This window comes from Leptodactylus fuscus, chromosome 2 (genome assembly GCF_031893055.1).
Source record: "Leptodactylus fuscus isolate aLepFus1 chromosome 2, aLepFus1.hap2, whole genome shotgun sequence".
NCBI lineage: Eukaryota > Metazoa > Chordata > Amphibia > Anura > Leptodactylidae > Leptodactylus > Leptodactylus fuscus.
Genome location: NC_134266.1, coordinates 33,729,149 through 33,754,106, shown reverse-complemented (window position 1 = coordinate 33,754,106; position 24,958 = coordinate 33,729,149). Strand labels below are relative to the sequence as shown.

Here is a 24,958-nt window from a genome sequence, read left to right as displayed (position 1 = left end):
TTACAGCCTCATCCCATAGACGTGAAAGGGACAAGGGTACATCACATGATCACTATAAAACAGGCAGTATGTGATGTAAACAATAAAGGGGTTTTGGTACTTACGTCAGCTGATCTTTGGAGGTCCTGGGTGTTAGAGTCTGCTGATCTCTTATTGATGACCTATCCTAAAGATACGATTCCAACGAGGAATTGGAATGCCCCTTTAAAGACGTAATACACCATTTAAAAATTACCTATTATCAATTTGAGATGAGCAGGGGGCCCTGGCAGATCAGCTGTTTCCCAGAACACACAGCTTACAGTATTGTTTATATGGCTGCTGCACTGCTTGCTGATTGTAGTCTTGTGTTCCTTCAAGTCTATAGAACAACACTCAAAACTGCTGCTGTCAAGAAAACAGCATAGGGGTGGGGTAGGGGCCCCGTTCAAAATTTGCATCCAGGGCCTATAGGACTCTAGTTACAGTGCAGCCATCAAGCTCACAAAAATTCTAAACTTATTTTTTTTTTGCATATTTCTATTTATAAAAGTAAAACCAATACATTTCCTATATTGTTGTTTGTTTGTTTTTTTTCATTCAGTTTCCTGGATTTTAGTTTATTGAAGTTGTTGCAGTAAAAAAAAAAAACATTTTCAATGTCAATGTGGGATTTCCAAGAGCCCCAAATTCAGGACAAATAAAATTTCTGTCTCCGGCACTTCAATGCCCAATGGTCTCAATAGGCACCATGTAATATTTTACGCTAGGTTCACACCTGCGCTCAGGTTTCTGTTCTTTGGGTCCGCTTGGGGATCGAAAAACAGAAACCTAATCCGCTTAAAAACTGGTTACTCGCGAAATAGACTATAATGGGGTCCACATTTTTCAAGCGGAATGGGGGACAGAATCCCCAAACGATTGCACAGAGCAAGTGTGAACCCAACCTGACCTTTTGATGCCTTGCTCTCCAGGACATTACAGCTGACTGCCAGTCCTAGAAAGGCGACACCCTCTGATCAGATTAATTTAGATTTTTATTTATCTAAATTTTAATCTGATCAGAGGGTGTCGCCTTTCTAAGGAATGCAGTCCAGCTGTAATGTCTGGCAGAGCAAGGCATCAAAAGGTCAGGTTCTGGTTCACACTTGCTCAGTGGATTGGACATGGGGTGTAGAGAGAAGTGGTGCACAATAGGAGAGATAGCAGATGTATTTCCATAGGACCTGTATACGACATTCACTTGGCATTGGATAGTTGCACACATTAGGTCCGTTTTCGGGGCAACATGGTGGCTCAGTGGTTAGCACTGCAGCCTTGCAGCACTGGAGTCCTGGGTTCGAATCCCGCCAGAAACAACATCTGCAAGGAGTTTGTATGTTCTCCCCATGTTTGCATGAATTTCCTCCCATTCTTCAAAGACATACTGATAGGAAACAAAAAAGTACATTGTGATCCCTATATGGGGCTCACAATCTACATTATAAAAACCCAAAACAAACATTAGGTCCGTTTTCAGATCCGCCAGGGGAGACTGCCGGGATATGCCCCATAACTTCCATGGAAAGGCAGTGGCTGCATGGGAGTCACTACGTCTTAGGCTGGGCAAGGAAATGGAAGAGTTTGTGTTAAGTCCCAGTCAAAGTCTTCGAAACCACCAAAGTCTGGCTGTACGGTCACTTCTGATTTCCGCATTTTCAACACAAGATCAACTGGGTATTTTTGGAGCAAAGCAGGATCAAAAGACATTCCTCGGAAGAAAATGTGGCTCTTGAACTGATGGAGGTATCGAGGTCTCTGTCTTGGAACTTTGCACAGCAGCTAGAGAAATAATAGCACATTGATACAAATAAAACATTGTACATACAGTACCGTATATACCCTCGGCTTATACTCGAGTCAAGCACAAAAAAAAAATGTATTTATTTTTTTTTTTGGGGGGTGGGAGAGGGGTCTATGACCAGCCGCAATAGTAATGTATAGAATCTCCCATAATACAGTGAGAAAAAAATTAAAGTTGTAAATCCCTCCTTTCCCTAGAATACATATAAAAGTAGAAAATGACTGTGACACACAAACACATTAGGTATCCCTGTGTCTGACAGTGCTCGGTCTGCTGAATATAGGGGATCTGCAGTGCTCCTGTTCCGTCAGGAAGGGGTTAATAGGAGCACTGCAGATCCCCTATATTCACCCAGACTGAATTCCAAGTGGGGGAAGAAAAAACCTCCAGTCCTCAAGCTCAGGGAAGGGGCAGACAGACAACCAAAACACCCCCTCCCCTTCCCCAGCATCTACTGCACCCAAAAACTCCAACCATTTTAATTTTTGAAAAGTTACCAGTAGCTGCTGCATTTCCCCCCCCTCGGCTTATACTCGAGTCAATAAGTTTTCCCCAAATTAAAAATGTCACTGGATCCTTAAAGGGTTAAACTGATCATAGACACTTATTCTCACAGGCAATGGTTAGGCGGCTTTACTTATTGTTATTAGATACCTCCTTTAAGAGATGTGACAGTCCTCTGCTGACAGTCTCTGGAACGTCATAGGCTGCGACACGAACCCTCTCCAGCATGCTCATGTGGTCTGTGGCAGAGGCAACAGGGAACTAGAAGACAAGGCAGTAGAAATGATAGTCAAAAATGGCGGCCACCTCTCCAGACATGGCTATTTTAGTACATAATTGTCTTCCCTTCCCACGATATAACAATTCTGGAGCTTCTTTTCGTTCCTAGCTTCTTGTTTTATCAGAAGTCCTCGCCGGATGTGACGTTCTAGGTCCTTTTTCCTTAGACAACTGATTGACCTGATCCATCATGTGACCAATCAGCGGCCTAAGGAAAGGACCTCAATGTCACGTGCTTGGGGATTTGCAGGACTGAAACGCGCTGGGTGGCACCGGGGACATGGGAGTATGTTTTTTCCCTGGGCTAAAATAATTTGAAAAATAATTATCCTCAACAACGCCTTTAAGGCTGGGTTCACATCTGCAGAGTCTCCACTTGACCACTGAAACCTGCTGGACGAAAAAAGTTGGACTCTATCAGTGGGCAGTTTCAGTTTAAAAGAAAAGATCCCTGATGGATCCCATTATAGTCAGTGGGGTTCATCAAGCACCGCTGGTTTCTGCTATTTTAGCAGTTCGTGTGTCCGTTGTTCTAATCCTCCATCAGACCCGAACAATGGACGCAGCAGCACAGATGTGAACATAGAGTTAATAGGGTATATGGACAGGGGTTGCCTTAATGAGACAACCCATATAACATGGCGACACACAGCTCTGCACAGGGGCTATGGACACAAAACTATAGGACATTTTTCATCAAGACTCTTTGCAATTTTTCATTTTAGATGCAATGCGGGTAAAACAAAATGGTTGTGAATGAATTTATCGACGTCCTTACCTCCCCAGCTGCTATTGCATATAGCAGGACTCCTAAGGAAAACCAGTCAGCAGAATGGCTATAAGGACCCCCAGAGAGGACTTCAGGTGCTAGGAAAGCAAACGCCAGTATAAGTGACACCATATATAGTGTATGACTGTATACACTTTATACATAAGGCCTAGCTCACATCTGTGTCTGGTATTCTGTTCGGGGAGTCCGCTTAGTGACCCTCTGAACGGACTACCAAACACATTAAAAAGCGGTAAGCACTGAAAGCACACGGACCCTATAGACTATAATGGGGTCCGTGTGTTTTCTGCGCGGTGTCCGCACGAGTCATGAGGAGTGGAAAGTACTCCAAGAACTCCTTTACCCATGTACTGAAGGGTCCCACAGATGGTATATGCACGCTCTCCAAAGCAAAGGTGTCTGGACAGTCCAAAATCTGACAACTTCAGATGTCCTACAGAAACATAATAGTAATAATAATTAGTAACCAGCGACAATCAAGCAGATCTTGGCCAATAGTGACATATAGCAGAGTTATACTCACCTCTTTCATCTAGTAGGATATTCTCCATCTGAGAAAGAATCAGGTTAGGAGTTAGAAAGGTTTCGATGCAGGACTGGTATATACCGTATTATATGACATGCTGCAAGATCTATAGGATACCCAGTAACAAGACAACTGATAAATATCCTCTGATATCCCAGATCTTCCCTCTCATGAGCTTCGTCAGGGTGCTAGCCGTGTTCTTCATGGCAAGAACACTGATCCAATATTGTCAATGGCCCCATACACACGCTTGTGTATTATCACAGGTCCGTGAGTCTGGGGCAAAACTCAGGACAGGTCCTGTTTCTCTCTGTTTGGTAGCCCGGGCTCACTTCTGGAAATGAATGAGTCCATTGAGGGCATGGACAGTGCACAGATATCATCCACAGCTATCCATGCATATGATCGTGTGCATGTAGCCTTAGGGCTCGTTCACACGGGCACAGAGGGGGCGGATTATGGCGCGGAATCCACGTCATAATCCGCCCCCTCACAATAGAGGTCTATGGAGACCGCTAGCATTCTTTTTTCCGCCAGTGGCATGTTTTCTAGGCTAACAATATAGATGGATAGGATCATGACTAGAGATGAGCGAGTACTATTCGGAACGGCAGTTTCGATTAGCACGCACCCATAGGAATGAATGGGAGCGGTCAGCGTGCAGGGGGTTAAGCGGCAGGATGCCGTTCTGAATAGTACTCGCTCATCTCTAGTCATGACCAGTTTAATGGGGTTACACCTCACACCCTCATTGATCATCTGTTCTTAGTAATTGATACAGAGAATGGAGCAGGAAGCAGACAGCTCTGCTCTCTGTATAGCAGTCAGACCAAGTACTAAAGCTCAGCTCTCATTCATTGAATGGGAACTAAGCTGCAGTAACCTAGTATGGCCACTACACAAGGAACAGCGCTGTTTCCTGTTCCAATCTCTGTGTGCCAACTTCTGAGAACAGCAGATCAGCAGGGGTTGAAGCAGGGCCGCTTTAACCATATGGCCAATAGTGCACTTGTGCCGGGCCCTATCGCAGGAGGGGCCCCTTTTGGGACAGTAGGACAGTTTTGCACTTGCTGTCTCACTGTTCTAGCCGGTGGGTCTGGGCAGCCCAAACTCCAACTCATCCATATCCTCCGATATCCTCTCTGTTCCCATTGTCTTGGAGCAGTAGGCCTGATGTAGTGGCCATGAAGACAGGAGAGAACAGGGGAATGGAGAACGGTGAGGATTAAGGGTTTTTTTTTTCTTTTTTCTATATATACAGTGGGGGGAAGAGAAGAGGGGACATGACACTGCACTATCATTAGGATACGTCATAAATATTTTTAGACTTGAAAATCCCTTTAAGGCAATGATATATGTATTAGGTACTTTTTTATTTTTTTTAAGTAACATCTAAGGAAATGATTTGATCTCTCACCATTGAGGATGTACAGAGACGATAGATCTTTCATGATAACATGCAATCTTACCTTCACATCTCTATGTATGATCCCCAAATTATGAAGATACACTGTGGAGTAAAAGACACACAATGGAGTAGTCATATTTCTATATAACAGAGATAATAAGAAGCGGGGAAGAGGCAAACTGGGCGCACCCAAGGACCCCAGGACCGGACCCAAAGAGCATTGGTAGAATTGACCATGTGAACCTTCAATGACCAGAAAAAGACAAATTTCTGTTTGCCTTAGGAGCTTGCAGGAGATATTTCAGGCATCTTGTTTGTATAAGTTTTAGGTTCGGTATGCCTTCAACCTTTGTCACTGGCTTCGTATATATTAATATGTTATAGAAAAATCAAATGGGAATTTATAGTTAAAAAAAGAAAAGTGCCTGCTCATAGGTATATAGTGCCTGCTCATAGGTATACAGCGCCTGCTCATAGGTATACAGCGCCTGCTCATAGGTATACAGCGCCTGCTCATAGGTATATAGTGCCTGCTCATAGGTATATAGCGCCTGCTCATAGGTATATAGTGCCTGCTCACTTGTATGATATTTATATAGGTATTTTGATGCAAAACACTAAACTGTGTGCTGCAATGTGGGGTGTGGATTTGCTGTGTGCGTTGACCTTAAATAAGACCTTTCACCACTTCAAGTTCTTACTTTAAGGTCTGTTAATAGTCTCTGCTCCAGCACAGTTGAAATTTTCTCTCCAGCCCCCACTGTTCCTGAGCAACAAGCTCAGTTAGTTTTTGTGCCTGATGTGTTAGGTAATGTCAGGTGAGCAGTGTCAGCAGTGGCGTAACTAGGAATGGCGGGTCCTGTGGCGAACCTTTGACATGCCCCTTCCCCCCCCCCTCCCCGCACTATTATGCCCCATAGTTGCCCCTGCACTCAGCATTATACCCCATAGTGGCCCCTTCACTCAGTATTATGCCCCATAGTGGCCCCATCACCCAGTATTAAGCCCCATAGTGTCCCCATCATCCAGTAGTAAGCCCCATAGTGGCCCCATCACCCAGTATTATGCTCCATAGTGGCCCCTGCACACAGTATTAAGCCCCATATTGGCCCCATCACCCAGTATTATACCCCATAGTGGCCCCTGCACACAGTATTAAGTCCCATATTGGCCCCATCACCCAGTATTATACCCCATAGTGGCCCCATCACCCAGTATTATGCTCCATTGTGGACACCCATTAACAATTATTATAATCGGGGACTGAGAGGGGGATACAAACATAAACACTGTTACTTACCTTTCCCTGTGTTCCCAGCTGTCAGCTATCTTCAATTATGTCAGAGACATCATGTGACCGGGGGCCTGCGTCGCGACGCATAAGGACGCAGGCCCCGGTCATGTAACGTCTGAGACGTCACACAAGTAGGCCCCGAAGCCTTTGCGGAGCGTGGAGAGGTAAGTAACAATGTTTGTTATGTTACCTTACCTCTCCCGGGCCTCCGATCATTGTACTCGGGGGTCTGAAAAGACCCCTGAGTATAATAATGATGTTTGCGGGGCCTACGGTGTCACTTACCGATCCCGGCCCCTGCCAAGATCGGTAAGTAAGTGGGGCCCGTTACCGGCTGGAGAAACTCCAGCCAGTAACGGCCTATTAAAAAAAAAAAATGCGGCGGTAGCGGCTGTCGCCGGGCCCCCTAATGTCCTGGGCCCTGTGACAGCTACCTCTGCTGCTTCCCCGGTAGTTACGCCACTGGGTGTCAGGCAGGGGGTGGGAATCAGAGCACCAATCAGATGCAGTCATTGTCAGAGCTCAGAGTCACACCCCTGTCTGCTCCTGCCTGACACCGCCCTCCTGACAGTACAGAGACTAAATAATAAGATATCAGGGACCAAAATTAACAGCATTGATTGCTCAGGAATGGTGGGGGCTAGAGAAAAAATTCCAACTGTGCCAGATTCAGTGGAGCAGCGACTATTAACTGATGTAAAGAGCAGGACTTGTTGGAGGTGTGAGGTCCTCTTTAGAACATACCTTCATGCACATCTAGATCAACCAAGCAGCCTACTAGATGGGGTTGGGGGGAGAAACACATCTTTCTGATTTTAGACACAGTCTGGAGACCCCCCCCCCCCCCCCCTACACAGTAGTTGGTAGATTGGTACCACTGAAATGTGCAGGTTTGGTCAATACAAGACTAATGTGAATGGGCTGAACTTGCAGATTCCAAAAGGATTCCCTGCAACATAAGATGGCACTAGTGTTATAAATAGGACATGGTATGAGGCACAGAGGCGTAACGTGTAAAATCTGTAATGGGGACCCTCCTTATCTTGTGCCATTTAGAATAGCGGTATATTTTGTGTTGCAAAGAGACTTTTTGGGGACCATCAAGGTCCAGGACCTGGTAGCAACTGCTACTGTTTCACCCCTTATAACTACATGTATGTGGGGCCCCATTACATTGGGGCCCAGCAATTTCCAGTTACACCTCTGTTCAGATTGTCCATAGTATAGTGTTTGCTTTCTATGAACCCTTTTACAGGACGGGATGAACCGATACTGTTAGAGGCCTCTATTTTGATTTCGGAAACACAACCCCCTATGATCTATGTCCCCTACTTCTATTACCGGCCCATTGAACTTACCTAAAACAGATACCAACTCAGCAGCAAAAAGCCTTATTGTATCTTCCTGGATGTACTTGGCCGACGTCCACAAGGAGTACAGGTCCCCGTAACTACAGTAGTTGCACACTGCCACAGAGACACCCAAAGTCATGTCCCGAGTGATTTATAATGCATTTATATAACATGTTCACAATCTCGGCTTATGAATGTCAATGAATGAATAATGTAAATGTCCCCAACTAAAAAAAACCCACATATATTCAATTTTATGCACAAACACATTAATTCACACAATGACTTGATTGTTCATTTATATGTCCGAACCACAAAAGTAGAAGACAAGGTAACTTACTGATGAAAAGATGGCGCTGTCCCTGCCAGCTCTCTCCAAGGCATTGGATAAATGGATGCTTTACCTGCCTCTGGTACCAAAGACAAATAGGAATGATGGCACCCTATAGGGGTATCCCACTGTCACCGCCCTCATATATGAGCCAGAGCAGAGAAGGGCTACAAAGATCATCTCTCACTTTGGACGACCCATCATGAATAGAGATGAGTGAATAGTACTCTATCGAGTAGGTATTCGATCGAATACTACGGTATTCGAGATATTTGTACTCGATCGAGTACCACTTGCTATTCGAATGGAAAAGTTCGATGCAGAACCAGTATTGATTGGCCGAATGCTATACAGTCAGCCAATCAACGCTGGTTCTTCTCCTACCTTTAGAAATCTTCTCCGTGCAGCTTCCCCGCGGCGTCTTCCGGCTCTGAATTCACTCTGCCAGGTATCGGGCCTGGGCACAGCCGACTGCGCATGCCCGTTTGTAGTGCGGACATGCGCAGTCAGCTCTGCCCAGGCCCGATGCCTGGCAGAGTGAATTCAGAGCCGGAAGACGCCGCGGGGACGCTGCACGGAGAAGACTTCTCGGAGGATCCAGCCCGACCCTCACTAGTGGACTTGGTAAGTGTAATTTGATCGAACGTTGCCTACCCCTGAAACGAGCATTTTCCCCCCATAGACTATAATAGGGTTCGATATTCGATTCGAGTAGTTGAATATTGAGGGGCTACTCGAAACGAATATCGAACCTCCAACATTTTACTGTTCGCTCATCTCTAATCATGAACAATCCCTTGCTTTCAATGATGACTGTGCAATACTTAATTTTGCCTGTGGAGGCACTGCAGGGGAATTAAATACTTGTTGCAGGGTTACACCACAATTTACAGATGTGGGTAGGAAAAGTAACAAAGTCCACCACCCCTTTAATATCTGTGGCTGTATTGCTTTGTTATCTTTATATTATGCCATTGGCTTTAGGCTCATGGCCCTTTGTCATTATCAGGTTGCCCGTAAAGATAAAGGGTTTTGTATACAACACTCCCCTCCCCCCTGAAGAGCGCTGGTACCTGTATGCTGACCTCCTCTTTACATTGTCTCAGCGTGTCGCGGCGGAGAACTTCCCCTTTCGGTAATACCTGAGAATAGCAGAAATATATTTATTAGCCATGAACAGTTCAGTGTCCAGACCATCCTAGTGTAGAAATAAATGTCTCACCTTTAAGGCAAAGATCTTCTGCTCTGTGCAGTTGAACACCTTGAGGACCGGACCAAGAGATCCTTTAGCGACACAACCTAAAATCTATAACAAATGAGATAGTGGTTATTTAGCTTAACCAGACAGACAGACAGACATGATGGAAAATAAATTCAGGGAGCAACATGGTGGCTCAGTGGTTAGCACTGCAGCCTTGCAGCGCTGGAGTCCTGGGTTCAAATCCCACCAGGAACAACATCTGCAAGGAGTTTGTATGTTCTCCCCGTGTTTGTGTGGAATTTCTCCCATTCTACAAAGACATACTTAAGTGAAAAAAAAAGTACATTGTGATCCCTATATAGGGCTCACAATCTACATAAAAAAGCCCCATAATAATAAATTCAGAGCACTTCTTAAGGTGACCATACACCTTCCATAACTGTGGGCCTGCCACTATTCATCCTGGGCCTCTCATACACATGCATGCTCGGTTCAGCTGAGCATGCATGTTGTGTGTGTTGGGAGATGGGAATAAGTTACTGCTAGGGTTAATATTCAGCATATGTTGATCCTTCTTCCCCAACAACATCCTCTGTCAAGGAAGAAAGGTGCAACTGGTTCCAACAATGTTCTTCTTATGTGTATAGGAGGCCTTTCATTTGGTTAAACTTTTACTTAAAGGGGATCCTTCACCACCTCCAATTCCTTAGATCTCTCAATACTCGCCGTTTCCCTGATTACAGTGCAGTTGGAATTTTTTCTGTAGCCCCCTCCCCCTCCCCACTGTTCCCAACCAATCCTTTTGGTTATTTTCAGCACAATTATGTTCTCTACTACTAGGTGGGCGGTCCTAGGCTGGAGCAGAGAGTCAGGGACCGCCCACCTGATAGCAGAGGGAATAACTGTGCTGAAACTATCAGCAATGATTGCTCGGGAACGGTGGGGACCAGAGAGAAAATTCCAACTGTGCCGGAATCAGAGCAGTGGCGCCTATTGGAGGATGCAAGAAATTGGAGTTGGGGAAAGGTCCCCTTTAAATATATTTCTTGTTTCTACTTTTATATGTGATACAGAATACAGGTTGATTTTAGAGGAATTAGCATTTTTTTAAAGGACTAAAGGTTATGTGTCCCCAATGTTCTGATAGTGATGACCTATCCTAAGGTCATTAGGCCAAAATAAGACCTTATTCAATTCTGTGTGTTTAGACTATGTCTACACAGGACAGATACGCTGCAGTATCTTACAGCAACAGCAAGCTACAAGAGATTTAATGAAGCTTTATCTGCACACTGAGGAAAGAGCATGTATATACTAAAATGCTGCTATATACTGTATATATAGTTAGTATGACAAAGACCTTTATCTGTGGCTGCGCTGCCGGAGACCACACTGGAAACTCTGGTAGGAATAAGGATATGCATTGTGGGATAGTCCGCTCTGCCGCCTTCTCCTCTGGAGGGTTAGTCTGATGCGATGTCTTAAGCTTGTTCTTGATTGTACGTCCAGTGTCCCACAGCTGGCTCAGACGGGACGAGGTCTGGATTTCCCCATTCCAAAAACCTTTCCAGGGAGGAATCCACAGGTTGGGTGTCAAAGAGATGTAACTCTGCAGGTCAAGAAGTCATCATAGAAGATCATCTATTACGTTATCGACTACTGCCAACCTATCCCATAGATCCAATTCAGCTGCTAGTCATATATGAAAGAACACATTGGACCTATCATAACAATGTATCACATGTTAAGGAATCCTCTACGTAAATTGTCAGATCTACTAAAATTTTGGAATTTCCACCTTCTACTAGATTGGGGGGTCCTGCACATTACAATCCCATAGTGGAGCATGTGCCCAGCCACTCTGCAGTCCCATAGATATTGCATTGAACCCGTGTGGTCAGGCAGTGATCCGGGACATGGGATTCGGAATCCTCATTTTGGCATCTAATGGGGCTCCCAGGGGTCAGACATGTTATCCCTTACTCCCTGGATAGAGGTCAGTTTTGGGAATTCTCCTTTAGATATGGCTTCTACACGACATTTCAGTAAGTTTCCTTTCTGTATTCGCCTCCTACCTTGGTGTCACTGCTTGTGGCTCCCATCTCATCACTCTGCTCAGGTTACATACTGGAGAGGATTTGTTTTCCTGGCTCTCCTCTGGACAGTTTTGATCTGAGTGTAGGGTCACGTGCACACTTAATCCGCTTTATTTTGACAAACAACTTTAATCTGCTCCTAAGCGCTGGATGTTACTTACGCCTCTCCGACATCTTTATTCATTAGCACGTCGTGTATATATCAGGGCGTATTGATTTTTAGGAAACTTTGTTAAAGGGAGCCTGTCAGCAGGAAGATCAGTATCATACTAATGGCAGTACCTTGTAGGGCGGCTGCAACACTTTCCAATGGTGCCTTTCTTATTCTGGACTGCACTACATTAGGTTATTATGCTATATTTATTATGCTAATTAGCTGAAAAGCACTTTCAGGGCGTGTCTTCCCCTGGTGGGGCGTGTCGTCACTCTCTCCTCTAGATAGTTGCCTACATACATTGTTGCTTTCATGTATCAAATCACTTGCATTTTTTATTGCTCATTGAACTACGAATTTTGTAGGATTTTATGATCGACATTCTTATAATGTAACGTAAAGGTATTTGTACCCAACTTGTCAAACTGGGTTTGTCTTACTCTTTTGCGAGGTTACAGTAAAGCGTGAAACCAAGAGTCCGATCTTATAGATCCTGCTGTAAAAACGCGCTGCACCATTAGATAGTGAATGCGAATACCAGGTCACTATGAAGTGACAAATTTAACAAGCCGAGCACTCTCACTTCCCTATTTTAGTGACGGAAACTGATCAGAATCTCTGACATATCACTTTAACATTTTAGAATCTTCTTACAAAATGAAACATTTTACGTTTTACAGCTTACACTAGGATCACTCTTCAGCATTCGTGGAATCCAGAACACTAGTGTGAATATAGCGACAGTCACTGCAAAAAAAAAAATAAAAAAAAAATTGCAATTTCTTTTAATTGTTCAGTACCTCGGAGGATCACCAATGTCTTAGAGTTTGGTTTACTCCTTTAGTCCAGGGCCCCACGGCCTGGAAACACCGCAATTTGCCGCAACGGGAAAAATCACGGCGTTTTACAGTATCTGCAAAGTGGATGGGATCATGTGAATCCCATGCCCACTTTGCATTTAAAGTTGCAGCGCGGATACACTGCGATTTCCAAAGCTGGCACGGATTTGGAAATCAGAGCATGTCGATTATATCTACGGAAACGCCGGCATAGATATAATGGTAACAGAAAGTCAGGTAGGCGACCACATTTACCAGGTAGTTTCTTTTAAGCCTAAGGCCTCACGTTGCAGACATGCAGCTTTTTTTTTTTTTCCCAGATTTTGCTGCGTTTTTGAGGCAAAGCCAGGAGTGGATTGAGCAAACGGTAGAATTATAAGAGCTCCCTACATATTTCACATTCTTTTTGTAGCCTTTCTTGGCTCTGGAGCAAAAAAAAAAAAAAAAAAAAGTGGAAAAATCTGCAACGAAAAAAAAAGCTGTGTTTCTGCAACATATGGCTTCAGCCTTAAAGGGGTATTCCCATTACCCTTGTTCACCAACCTGCAGGCTCTGTGCTCTGTTCACTTCCTGGTTTTCTCGGCACATTGGTGGGCAGGGTTTCACTTGCTCTGCTATCTGCTATGTTTGCAGTCAGTAATGAGGGATTGGTTGTAAATGCATTACCACAGTATGAAGCTGATGTAGAAGCCGATGTAGCAGAGCTGGATTTGAGTCACCTTGCATTACATTACAGAGGTAACGGACTCCTTATCTCAGCCAAATTCAATTAAACCAGAATCAGAAATGCTGGAGCTCTCACCTCCCCCCTCCCCTATCTGAGGAGCTCTGTTACTTGTCAGACATAAACAGCTCAGAGCTGCCGCCGAGCACTCTCCCCCCCCCCCCCCTGAGAGCAGGGAGCTACATCACTTGGGAAATGAGCAGATAAACCCCGTGGCCATAGAAACTGAGTGTAAACAATGAAGTGAATAAATTAAGATATCAGCCAAACAAGGCAGTTTTGATAAAGCAATGCATTTAGGAAATGTCTTAAATCCACATTAACTAGCAGTATAGATAGGATGCTTTCCATGGGACAACCCCTTTAAGGGGCATTCACATGGAGTAAAGTGGCGCCGATTCTGCCACAATAACTCACGGCAGAATCAGCACTGATAAAGACTCCCATTGACTTCAATGGGTTCTGATTTCCGTGCGGAACACATTGAAATCAACGGGAGGCTTTTTATCAGCGCGATTCTGCCGTAAGTTATTGTGGCAGAATCAGCGCTACTTTACTCCATGTGAATGCCCTCTTAGGTCCTTTGCAACAATCATGGCCGTGCTTAGTGTGCTATCTGAGTATTACATGGATAGCGCACGGATCCATTCTTTTCTATGGACCCGTACACACGACTGTGTATTTCAAGGTCCCAAATGGGGGTGGGGGGGCACAAAATATAGAACAGGTCCTATTCCTGTCTATTTTTCAGAAATGAAAGGATTCGTGGAAGCACGGCCCATGCACACGCAGTACACAGGGGACATCCCCCTGTCCAGCCATTGCTTTTAATTCGCGGCGAGCCGGTTGCAGCACAGTCATCTGCAATCGGCCTTAATCACATTTCCTGCAGTTACAGAAATTAATTAAAAAAAAAAAAAAATCCCCTTTAATTATTACATAAGGGATTTAGGCTGTCCAGTCTTTTCCTGATAAAAGCTACTCCAAGTAATACAGAACTGACTGTATGTGCATAATACATTATGGAGAAGAATCTAGCAATCCCAAATCTTTCTCCTTATTCCACGGTGCAGGCAGAACCCTGACCGTGTCCTAATGCTCATCTGCACAGGCGCCGTGTACAGGCCCTCCCCTCTTCTATTTTGGGCACAACATCTGGCATCTGGATTTTACGTTCTCCTCCCCCCTCAATGGGTTTACTAAAATGTTATATAATGGCATTATCCAAGCCCTGTACACTCCAGCCCCAAAGCCTCGGCATTCTGTTCACATGTAATCCTCGTATCGCAGTTTATTAGATTTACCTTGAAAAAAAAAAAAACCACAAAGCGCACAAATGACTTAAAAGTAACAATCTGAATTTTAATCATTGTTGGTGGAGAGCAATCCGTACCAAAAAGTGCAAATGTCTGCAGATGAGAGCAGGATTTTATACACCTATGTAGCAGCAACAACTGCCCCACCCCCGCCTCAATGCATATAAATATATATATAGATATATACACATTTATAAAAAGTTATACGCCACCTCTATAAATGCTCTGACACCATTCTCATTAGACGCATTGTGACAAAACTGAAATCCGTTCCCACCTAGGTGGCTGAGAATTACTCCGAGAATACAGGACCCCCAACCAATCAACGAAAACCAGAGGAGGGGGGTGTATAAAGGAGCAAGAAAAACGCAAAGAATCAGCAACTGAACAATGGCATCTGGATTACTCGTTACAAATTAATCTCTTGAAAAATAAATATTTGTTTATTCGGAAGCTATATTCTTAAGTATGAAACGCGTCCCACCGCGGAGAGCGAGGTCAGACCGTATGAAGATCCTTTTTTTTTTGCAGCAATAGAGTTATAGCGATTGCGAGGTAAGAGAGCTGACGTAATGGTAGAAAAGTGGTTTAGGTAAGAGTAGGACTCACATTTTGGGCCGCACGCGTTTCTGGATCAAAGGCTTCGGTCTCACCAATGCGTGACTAGCTGGTTAGGGGGCTAGGATAATATGCAATAGCCGCGGCGCTCCCTAGACCCTTATTGCTGAGCAGGATGGCGCTTTTCACACAGTTCTGTAGACTTCCTACCTCAACAGCTTTATGGCGTCTGCACAGCGTTAGTAAATAGGGTTCAGTCAGTGCCATCTAGTCTACGAAACCCTTTTCCTGCCTCATAGTACAGTTGCCGGTCATGGTTTAACATTAAGAGAGTCAATAGACACACGAAACATGGCTGCAGCGTTACACCGGCCCTACCGATCCTCTACACATGTCGTATACCGCTCTAGGCGTCAGCCACTGCTTTTGGCTGGAAAGTTACCACAGGCACATGGAAGGAGCGCACTTCTATAATGTCCCATCCATACAACATTCACTGAATGTACTTTCCGATTACAAGACCCGGCAGATATACGAGTTTTAGTTGCATTGTTGTAAAGGTTACAAGAAAGGAAGGGATCTATTGTAAGGCGCACGGACATCTTTCACCGTCCTCGTAGTCAGTACTGCAGCATAGATAGAGACATAATGCCCCGCGTTCAATTCACTGTTTGTTCTATGAAAGAACAAATTCCCTCCGACAGTCCTGAATCCTGCCATGGACAGGAGACTTGGGAACTAAATCCTGTGTAAGTCCAGTCTCACAATTTCCTCCTGCTGAATATGGACTTCTTTCCAGTGTTCTTATCGCCAATGCCGAGTCCTATTAGCAGCCGGGCTTTCTCATCCTCCTCCTGCTGATTCATGTCCGTCTTGGCCTCACTTTTGCCCTTCGCTTCCGCCCCGGCAGCCGGTTTAAGACGTAATTTCTCTTTAATAACCTGCACAGATAGCATATAAATGGTTAAAGGGTTTACCTGTGTATTAGGGAGCTGTGAGATGATTTGGGGGCAGTGGTGGTTGTGGTTCTCACCTGGGCCACAAGGGCCTTTCGACTGTCCCTCTTCACCGCCATCGCAAAGTCCAGCCATGTCCAGGTGTTGTTGTGATACTCCAGGCAGGGTAACACCAGGTTACCGCCATCGCAAAGTCCAGCCATGTCCAGGTGTTGTTGTGATACTCCAGGCAGGGTAACACCAGGTTCAGGTCACCCCAGTCCACACTGTTTTTCTCACCCTGGAGGCAAAAAAAAATAAATTAAATTTGTGTTTTTGTAAAATAAAAATCATATTCATAAGTATTGGAAATGTGAATCTATAGTCTCTACCGCAAAACTTGCCATCTTTAAGACCTACTCAATAAGATTCCCATCAACTGCAAGTACAGTAATAAAAGAGTTAAATGGATTCTACCATTAAAATCACATTTTTTTGTAGATCACACGTAGGAATAGCAATAAGAAAGGCTATTCTTCTCCTACCTTTAGATGTCTTCTCCACGCTGCCGTTCTGTAGTAATCCAGATTTTCATCTGTATGTAAATGAGTTATCTCGCAGCACTGGGGGCGGTCCCCAGCACTCAAACAGCACTAGGGGTGTCCCCAATGCTGCGAGAGAAATCTCCAGCACCGCCTCCATCTTCTTCAGGAACGGCCTCTTCATACGTCTTCTTCTGGAGCTTTGTTCAAACTTCTATGCCTCGGGCAGAGCCGACTGTGCATGCCCACAAGAAAATGGCTGCTTACTTACTGTATAAGCGGCCATTTTTCTTGTGGCTGCGGGCATGCGCAGCCGGCTCTGCCCGAGGCCAAGTTTAACTGCCTGTGCCGGAAGAAGACGCGTGAAGAGGACCTTCCTGAAGAAGATGGAGGCAGCGCTGGAGAGTTCTCTCGCAGCACTGGGGATGCCTCCAGTGCTGTTCGAGTGCTGTGAGAGAACTCATTTGCATACAGACGAAAATCGGGATTACTACGGAACGGCGGCGCGGAGAAGACATCTAAAGGTAGGAGAAGAATAGCCTTTCGTAAGGCTATTCCTACTTGTGATCAAGAAAAAAAATGTGATTTTAACGGTAGAATCCATTTTTACCCCCAATTGATTTACCTCAGGCTAGGTTCACATCTGTGATGGACTCTACCGCAGATTCTGCCTAAAATAGTCAGAAAAAAAAACAGTCCTGCACGGAAGACTTTTCTCTCCGCTGGATTCAGTATAAAACCAGCGGAAACCTGGAGGAGCCCATTATAGTCTCTGGGATCCGTGGGTAACCACTTTTTAAGCGGACCGGCCCACCGGCGTTTCGAGACTTGAATGCCGGTGTGAACTTAGAGTCATTTTATCTCAAAAGGGTTATCCTATTAACCATTTTCATACCAAGTGTTGTGTAAGGCTGATAACAGAGTTTATAATGCGCTTCTAGCACAAAAATACCTTTTCATCAGGTATTTCTTCTATACATGTGTCCCCCTTGGAGCGGCGGCCTGTGTAGGCCGGGTTGGGCTCTGGGATGAACCAGTCTTTAGAGTTATAGTCCAAGGCTCTGCTACTTTCCCGGACAAAAAGGGCAAAAAGCTATTTCTATTGGTTGCTATGAAAAGACTTGGACATGGGGAGAGTATCTGAGCACATGTGTCCACCAGCACTCGGCGCATTATGTGGATATGTATTGCCATGCACATTGGACACCACAGGGGAGATTTATTATACCTTGTACATCAGTTTTCTGACATACAAGACAGAATCCCTTTTTACTTGTCCGTACCTTATAGCTGACGCAGAGAGGCACCTGTGGGATTTTAATATAGATGAATGAATTGTTCATGGCAGCTCGCTCCTTCATCTTGTCCAGATCATCCACGGGATGCTATTAGAGGAAAAGTATATACAGAAGTCTGATGTTACAACGTGTTCGGTGTCACTATATTTTCTTCTAGTAAAGACGCCTCTCCAACTTACCTCGGGTGCTTTCCGAAATGAACGCCTGACTCCTGTTGTCCGATTTAATCCCTGTCCACTTCCCTTGCCTGGGCCTAGAGACACCGTGTCCTCTGCCACAATCAGCTGCCTTGGTTTCACCACCGGCATGCCTGGAATCAAGTGCAAGTACAGTGAGATAAGTAGGTGAATTTTTTTTTTTAATACCCTTCAAGAGCTATATATATATATATATATATATATATATATATATATATATATATATATATTTTTTTTTTTTTTAACTGAGATTGCTCTACTCATTACTAGAGATGAGCGAGTACTGTTCGGCTCAGCCGATCCGATCAGCACGCTCCATAGAAATGAATGGAAGCACCTGGTACTTCCGCTTTGACGGCGGCCAGCCGCTTAACCCCCCGCGTGCCGGCTACGTCCATTCATTTCTATGCGAGCATGCTGTTCGGATCGGCTGATCCCAACAGTACTCGCTCATCTCTACTCATTACTGTATTTTTAATACTACCATTTTGGTGTACATAGAAGTTATTGATAAAGCCCCTAAATCAATTTTTCATACTGATGAGCTATCCTGTGATCTGAGGGCGTCCAACACTCAGACCCTGCACAGATCAGCTTGTCCCAGCAGCAGGCGCTCAGAAGTTATAGCTATGGACAAGGTGCACATGCAGAGTCTACCATAGGAGAATTACTTGAATAGAAGATCCTACATGCACTCCCTGTCCAGCGCTATAGCTTCAGGCGCCAAAACACTGCTGGAAATGCGGATCTGCAAGGCTGGGGTGTTGGATCCCCACAGATCACATACTGCTGACCTAGTAAAAATATCGATTTGGGCTAGACAAACCCCTTGACCACATTTTTTTTTCTACATTCACTATATCATGCAACTTTTGCACAAACCGTAAATACCCATTTAAAAAAAAAAATCAATAAAACAATGATTTGTTGCTGTTTTACCATATTTTTATCAATATACCGGCACACACACACAAAAAAAAGCAGAATGGTTGCTTATACCGTAGCATTACAATAGTCTTGTGATGGTGACTATGGGCCACTTCTGCCTTAGGCCCATATTATATACCCTGTATAGGGAGAATAGATAGGATATGCTCTTTCTTACCGGTTGTAACAAGTTTTGATTTATCCTCCTCATCCCCAACCTCCTCCTCTTCTACACTACGTCCAGGGAAGAAGAATCCCATCATCCTATGGAAGAACTGATGTGTGAGCTGGATGGTTAGAGGAACCACATTTATCTGTAAACAGAAATATACCATGTGTAAATACATTTAGGTGTCGGGCTGCCATATCCTAACACATAATCTGTATTTTTATTCCTATACAACTGAGCTAAGAGTGCATGGGGGCGGGGGAGTGTAATTTGTAGTTCAGCTGCTATATATACGGTGTTGGTATAAACTGTACATAGTGTCTTTGGGACAGAGGTATTTCAGGTTAATATACTTGGATATACGACATTGTATGATTTGTTATTTTCCACCAGTACATGTAAGTTTTGGGCACAGGATACTCTGGAGCAAGCAACATAAAGTTGTCCATGTGAGCAGCCTGGTGTGGCCAAATGTATTCCTGCTACTGTCAGCATTTGTCCGTGGGATTTATTAATGGTCATTGTAAAAGCAACTTAAGGGGAAATTGTAGTAGTCTGAATTGAAATGGAAAATTATTTGGTATAATTGGAATGCGTGGAGTTAACACACTGAATTGACAGGGCTGCAAATACAGACAGATGAAGGAAAGGTACAGAACAAACATAGGACCTGCTGTATATTTTACAGCTCAATTTGTCCCGGATACACAGCCGCAAAAACAGGATCTATGTGTATGGGCCTAGTGAAATGTACAGGACCAATTGTAGATAAAAGTCTGGCCCTGTGCATGACAGTTTAGTAACTCCATGTGCCTCTTATTAATAGCAATTAACCCCATCATGTCCCTCACATTAACCCTTGTGTAAGAGTTACTGATATGTGAGAGACTTGGAGGTAATAATTAAGTATCTTCATTATTGAGGTCTTTTATTATTACCTCCATATGTCTCACATATTAGTAACCTTTATATGAGGCACACAGGGGTTAATATGAGGGACATGATGGGGTTTATTCCTATTCATGTGAGGCACACAGGGGTTAATATGAGGGACATGATGGGGTTTATTCCTATTAATGTGAGGCACATGGAGTTACTAACACTAAACGAATAACCCCAAATGCCTGACATTAATGAGAATAGGAACTAAAGGAAGGGACCTGTGTGCTTTTTACTTTCACTTTGCTAGCAGCTTCCTCTCCTCCTCGGGGAACCTTTGCAGGATGCAGACGGCAGGAGCTATCACTATAGCAGGTAGAGACCTGAGCGATTAAGCTCCACCCCCTGGGTTTTCTGCACCCCTCTCATTGGAGGGCAGTGAGAGAAGGGGAGTGTCCTTATGCCTCAGCTCTAGCAGAGCACTGAAGGGACGCTCCGACTTCATTTATCTCTTGCAGGTCCTGTGCTGCTGGTGTGCCAGTGAAATATGGCAGGAGTGCCACTCTTGGCACGTGTGCCAGGGGTTGCTGACCTCTGCTGTAGAGGGTAATATGAATTTTGTGGCTTGCTATGGTCCAAAGTGTGTGAGATTGCAGAGATAGTGATGTGAGTTTGGGTTTTGTGGAGGTCCTGGGAAAAACGTATGTGCGCTATTGTGACGAAAAGTAGCCTATTGCGCAATCCAGTGTAGTAACTATGTTTGTGGAACATTTCAGCCAAATCGGTGGAGCGGGTTTTGCGTGATTAAGGAACAAACATCCAAACGCACAAACCCACAAACATCCAAACTAACAAACTTTCAATATTAAGCATATTTATGTGCGCGCATATATGGTAGTTATATATATGCTAGATATGTGCCCGCATATTTTTGTGCGCGCATATTTATGTACGCGCATATATATGGTAGTTATATATAAGGTAGTTATATATTTGGTAGTTATGTGCGCGCAAATTTATGTGCCCGCATATTTATGGTAGTTATATATATGGTAGTTATGTGCACGCATATTTATGTGCGCGCATATATATGGTAGTTATATATATGGTAGTTATGTGCACGCATATTTATGGTAGTTATATATATGGTAGTTATATATATGGTAGTTATGTGCCCGCATATTTTTGTGCGCGCATATTTATGGTAGTTATACATATATATGGTAATTATATATATATATTATATATATATATATATATATATTATATATATATATATATATATGGTAGTATATTTATGCGCACATATATATGATAGTTATATATTTAAGGTAGTTATATATTTGGTAGTTATGTGCGCGCATATTTATGTGCCCGCATATTTATGGTAGTTATGTGCGTGCATATTTATATGCGCGCATATATATGGTAGTTATATATGGTAGTTATGTGCACGCATATTTATGTGCACGCATACTTATGGTAGTTATGGTAGTTATATATATATGTGGTAGTTATGTGCGCGCATATTTATGTGCGCGCATATATATGGTAGTTATATATGGTATTTATGTGCGCGCATATTTATGTGCGCGCATATTTATGTGCGCGCATATTTATGGTAGTTATATATATGGTAGTTATGTGCGCGCATATTTATGGTAGTTATGTGCGCGCATATTTTGTGCACGCATATTTCTGGTAGTTATATATATATATGGTAGTTATATATATATAGTAGTTATGTGCGCGCATATTTATGTGCGCGCATATATATGGTAGTCATATATATGGTATTTATGTGCACGCATATTTATGGTAGTTATATATGGTAGTTATATATATATGGTAGTTATGTGCGCGCATATTTATGTGCGCGCATATATATGGTAGTTATATATATGGTATTTATGTGCGCGCATATATATGGTAGTTATATATATGGTATTTATGTGCGCGCATATATATGGTAGTAATATATATGGTATTTATGTGCACACATTTATGTGCGCGCATATTTATGTGCGCACATATATATGGTAGTTATATGGTAGTTATGTGCGCGCATATTTATGTGCACGCATATTTCTGTTAGTTATATATATGGTAGATATATATATATATATATATATATATCTACCATATATATAACTAACAGAAATATGCGTGCACATAAATATGCGCGCACATAACTACCATATATATAACTACCATATATATGCGCGCACATAAATACGCGCGCACATAAATACCATATATATATATATATATATATATATATATATATATATATATATATATATATATATATCTACCATATATAACTACCATAAATATGCGTGCACATAAATATGCGTGCACATAACTACCATATATATAACCATAAATATGCGTGCACATAAATATGCGCGCACATAACTACCATATATATGCGTGCACATAAATATGCGCGCACATAAATACCATATATATAACTACCATATATATGCGCGCACATAAATATGCGTGCACATAACTACCACATATAACTACCATATATATGCGCGCATATAAATATGCACGCACATAACTACCATAAATATGCGGGCACATAAATATGCGCGCACATAACTACCAAATATATAACTACCTTAAATATATAACTATCATATATATGTGCGCATAAATATACTACCATATATATATATATATATATATATATATATATATATATATATATATATATATATATATAATTACCATATATATATATATAACTACCATAAATATGCGCGCACATAAATATGCGCGCACATAAATACCATATATATAACTACCATAAATATGCGCGCACATAAATATGCGAGCACATAAATACCATATATATATAACTACCATAAATATGCGCGCGCACAAATATGCGCGCGCACAAATATGCGCGCGCACAAATATGCGCGCGCACAAATATGCGCGCGCACAAATATGCGCGCGCACAAATATGCGCGCGCACAAATATGCGCGCGCACAAATATGCGCGCGCACAAATATGCGCGCGCACAAATATGCGCGCGCACAAATATGCGCGCGCACAAATGCGCGCGCACAAATGCGCGCGCACAAATGCGCGCGCACAAATGCGCGCGCACAAATGCGCGCGCACAAATGCGCGCGCACAAATGCGCGCGCACAAATGCGCGCGCACAAATGCGCGCGCACAAATGCGCGCGCACAAATGCGCGCGCACAAATGCGCGCGCACAAATGCGCGCGCACAAATGCGCGCGCACAAATGCGCGCGCACAAATGCGCGCGCACAAATACGCGCGCACAAATACGCGCGCACAAATACGCGCGCACAAATACGCGCGCACAAATACGCGCGCACAAATACGCGCGCACAAATACGCGCGCACAAATACGCGCGCACAAATACGCGCGCACAAATACGCGCGCACAAATACGCGCGCACAAATACGCGCGCACAAATACGCGCGCACAAATACGCGCGCACAAATACGCGCGCACAAATACGCGCGCACAAATACGCGCGCACATAAATACGCGCGCACATAAATACGCGCGCACATAAATACCATATATATAACTATGTGCGCGCATATTTATGGTAGTTATGTGCGCGCATATTTATGGTAGTTATGTGCGCGCATATTTATGGTAGTTATGTGCGCGCATATTTATGGTAGTTATGTGCGCGCATATTTATGGTAGTTATGTGCGCGCATATTTATGGTAGTTATGTGCGCGCATATTTATGGTAGTTATGTGCGCGCATATTTATGGTAGTTATGTGCGCGCATATTTATGGTAGTTATGTGCGCGCATATTTATGGTAGTTATGTGCGCGCATATTTATGGTAGTTATGTGCGTGCATAGTTATGTGCGCGCATATTTATGTGCGCGCATATAAATACCATATATATAACTACCATAAATATGCGCGCATATAAATATGCGCGCACATAACTACCATATATATAACTACCATATATATGCGCGCACATAAATATGCGTGCACATAACTACCATATATAACTACCATATATATGCGCGCATATAAATATGCACGCACATAACTACCATAAATATGCGGGCACATAAATATGCGCGCACATAACTACCAAATATATAACTACCTTAAATATATAACTATCATATATATGTGCGCATAAATATACTACTATATACCATATATATATATATATATATAACTACCATAAATATGCGCGCACATAAATATGCGAGCACATAAATACCATATATATAACTACCATAAATATGCGCGCGCATAAATACCATATATATAACTACCATAAATATGCGCGCGCATAAATACCATATATATAACTACCATAAATATGCGCGCACATAAATATGCGCGCACATAAATATGCGCGCACATAAATATGCGCGCACATAAATATGCGCGCACATAAATATGCGCGCACAAATATGAGCGCCGCATATTTATGTGCGCGCATATTTATGGTAGTTATATATGGTATTTATGTGCGCGCATATTTATGTGCGCGCATATTTATGGTAGTTATATATATGGTATTTATATGCGCGCATATTTATGGTAGTTATATATATGGTATTTATATGCGCGCATATTTATGGTAGTTATATATATGGTATTTATATGCGCGCACATAAATATGCGCGCACATAAATATGCGCGCACATAAATATGCGCGCACATAAATATGCGCGCACATAAATATGCGCGCACATAAATATGCGCGCACATAAATATGCGCGCACATAAATATGCGCGCACATAAATATGCGCGCACATAAATATGCGCGCACATAAA

The 24,958-nt window shown here is 43.2% G+C and overlaps 2 protein-coding genes across 2 annotated transcripts in view; both read right to left on the bottom strand.

Annotated features, from left to right (window-relative positions):
• Positions 1-1,492: 1,492 nt before the first annotated feature.
• RSKR (ribosomal protein S6 kinase related) lies at positions 1,493-11,675 on the bottom strand. The gene is made up of 12 exons (XM_075263577.1): positions 11,583-11,675; positions 10,868-11,116; positions 9,529-9,612; positions 9,380-9,448; positions 8,316-8,385; positions 7,982-8,089; positions 5,391-5,431; positions 3,919-3,946; positions 3,739-3,828; positions 3,384-3,472; positions 2,477-2,587; positions 1,493-1,800 (listed from the first exon to the last, which is right to left on the bottom strand). The coding sequence occupies exons 1-12, from the start codon at positions 11,607-11,609 to the stop codon at positions 1,576-1,578; spliced, it is 1,191 nt and encodes a 396-aa protein (XP_075119678.1). The 5' UTR covers positions 11,610-11,675; the 3' UTR covers positions 1,493-1,575.
• Positions 11,676-14,680: 3,005 nt separating this feature from the next.
• The window catches only part of BLTP2 (bridge-like lipid transfer protein family member 2), a 56,613-nt gene continuing 46,335 nt past the window's right edge, over positions 14,681-24,958 (bottom strand). The window contains exons 35-40 of the mRNA XM_075263571.1: positions 19,272-19,407; positions 18,149-18,279; positions 17,955-18,056; positions 16,354-16,430; positions 16,228-16,285; positions 14,681-16,135 (exon numbers count right to left, since the gene is read on the bottom strand). Of these exons, the coding sequence (XP_075119672.1) occupies positions 15,956-16,135; positions 16,228-16,285; positions 16,354-16,430; positions 17,955-18,056; positions 18,149-18,279; positions 19,272-19,407 (684 nt within the window). The 3' untranslated portion in view covers positions 14,681-15,955. The remainder of the gene's footprint in view (positions 16,136-16,227; positions 16,286-16,353; positions 16,431-17,954; positions 18,057-18,148; positions 18,280-19,271; positions 19,408-24,958) is intronic.

Excerpts from the sequence above, each read along its gene's own strand:
- RSKR (XM_075263577.1), bottom strand. The coding sequence starts at position 11,609 with ATGGGAGCCACAAGCAGTGACACCAAG. Across the intron at positions 5,432-7,981 it reads TGAGTTGGTATCTGTTTTAG|TGTATCTTCATAATTTGGGG; the intron begins GTAAGTTCAATG and ends TTTACTCCACAG. Across the intron at positions 3,829-3,918 it reads TATCCTACTAGATGAAAGAG|GACATCTGAAGTTGTCAGAT; the intron begins GTGAGTATAACT and ends ATGTTTCTGTAG.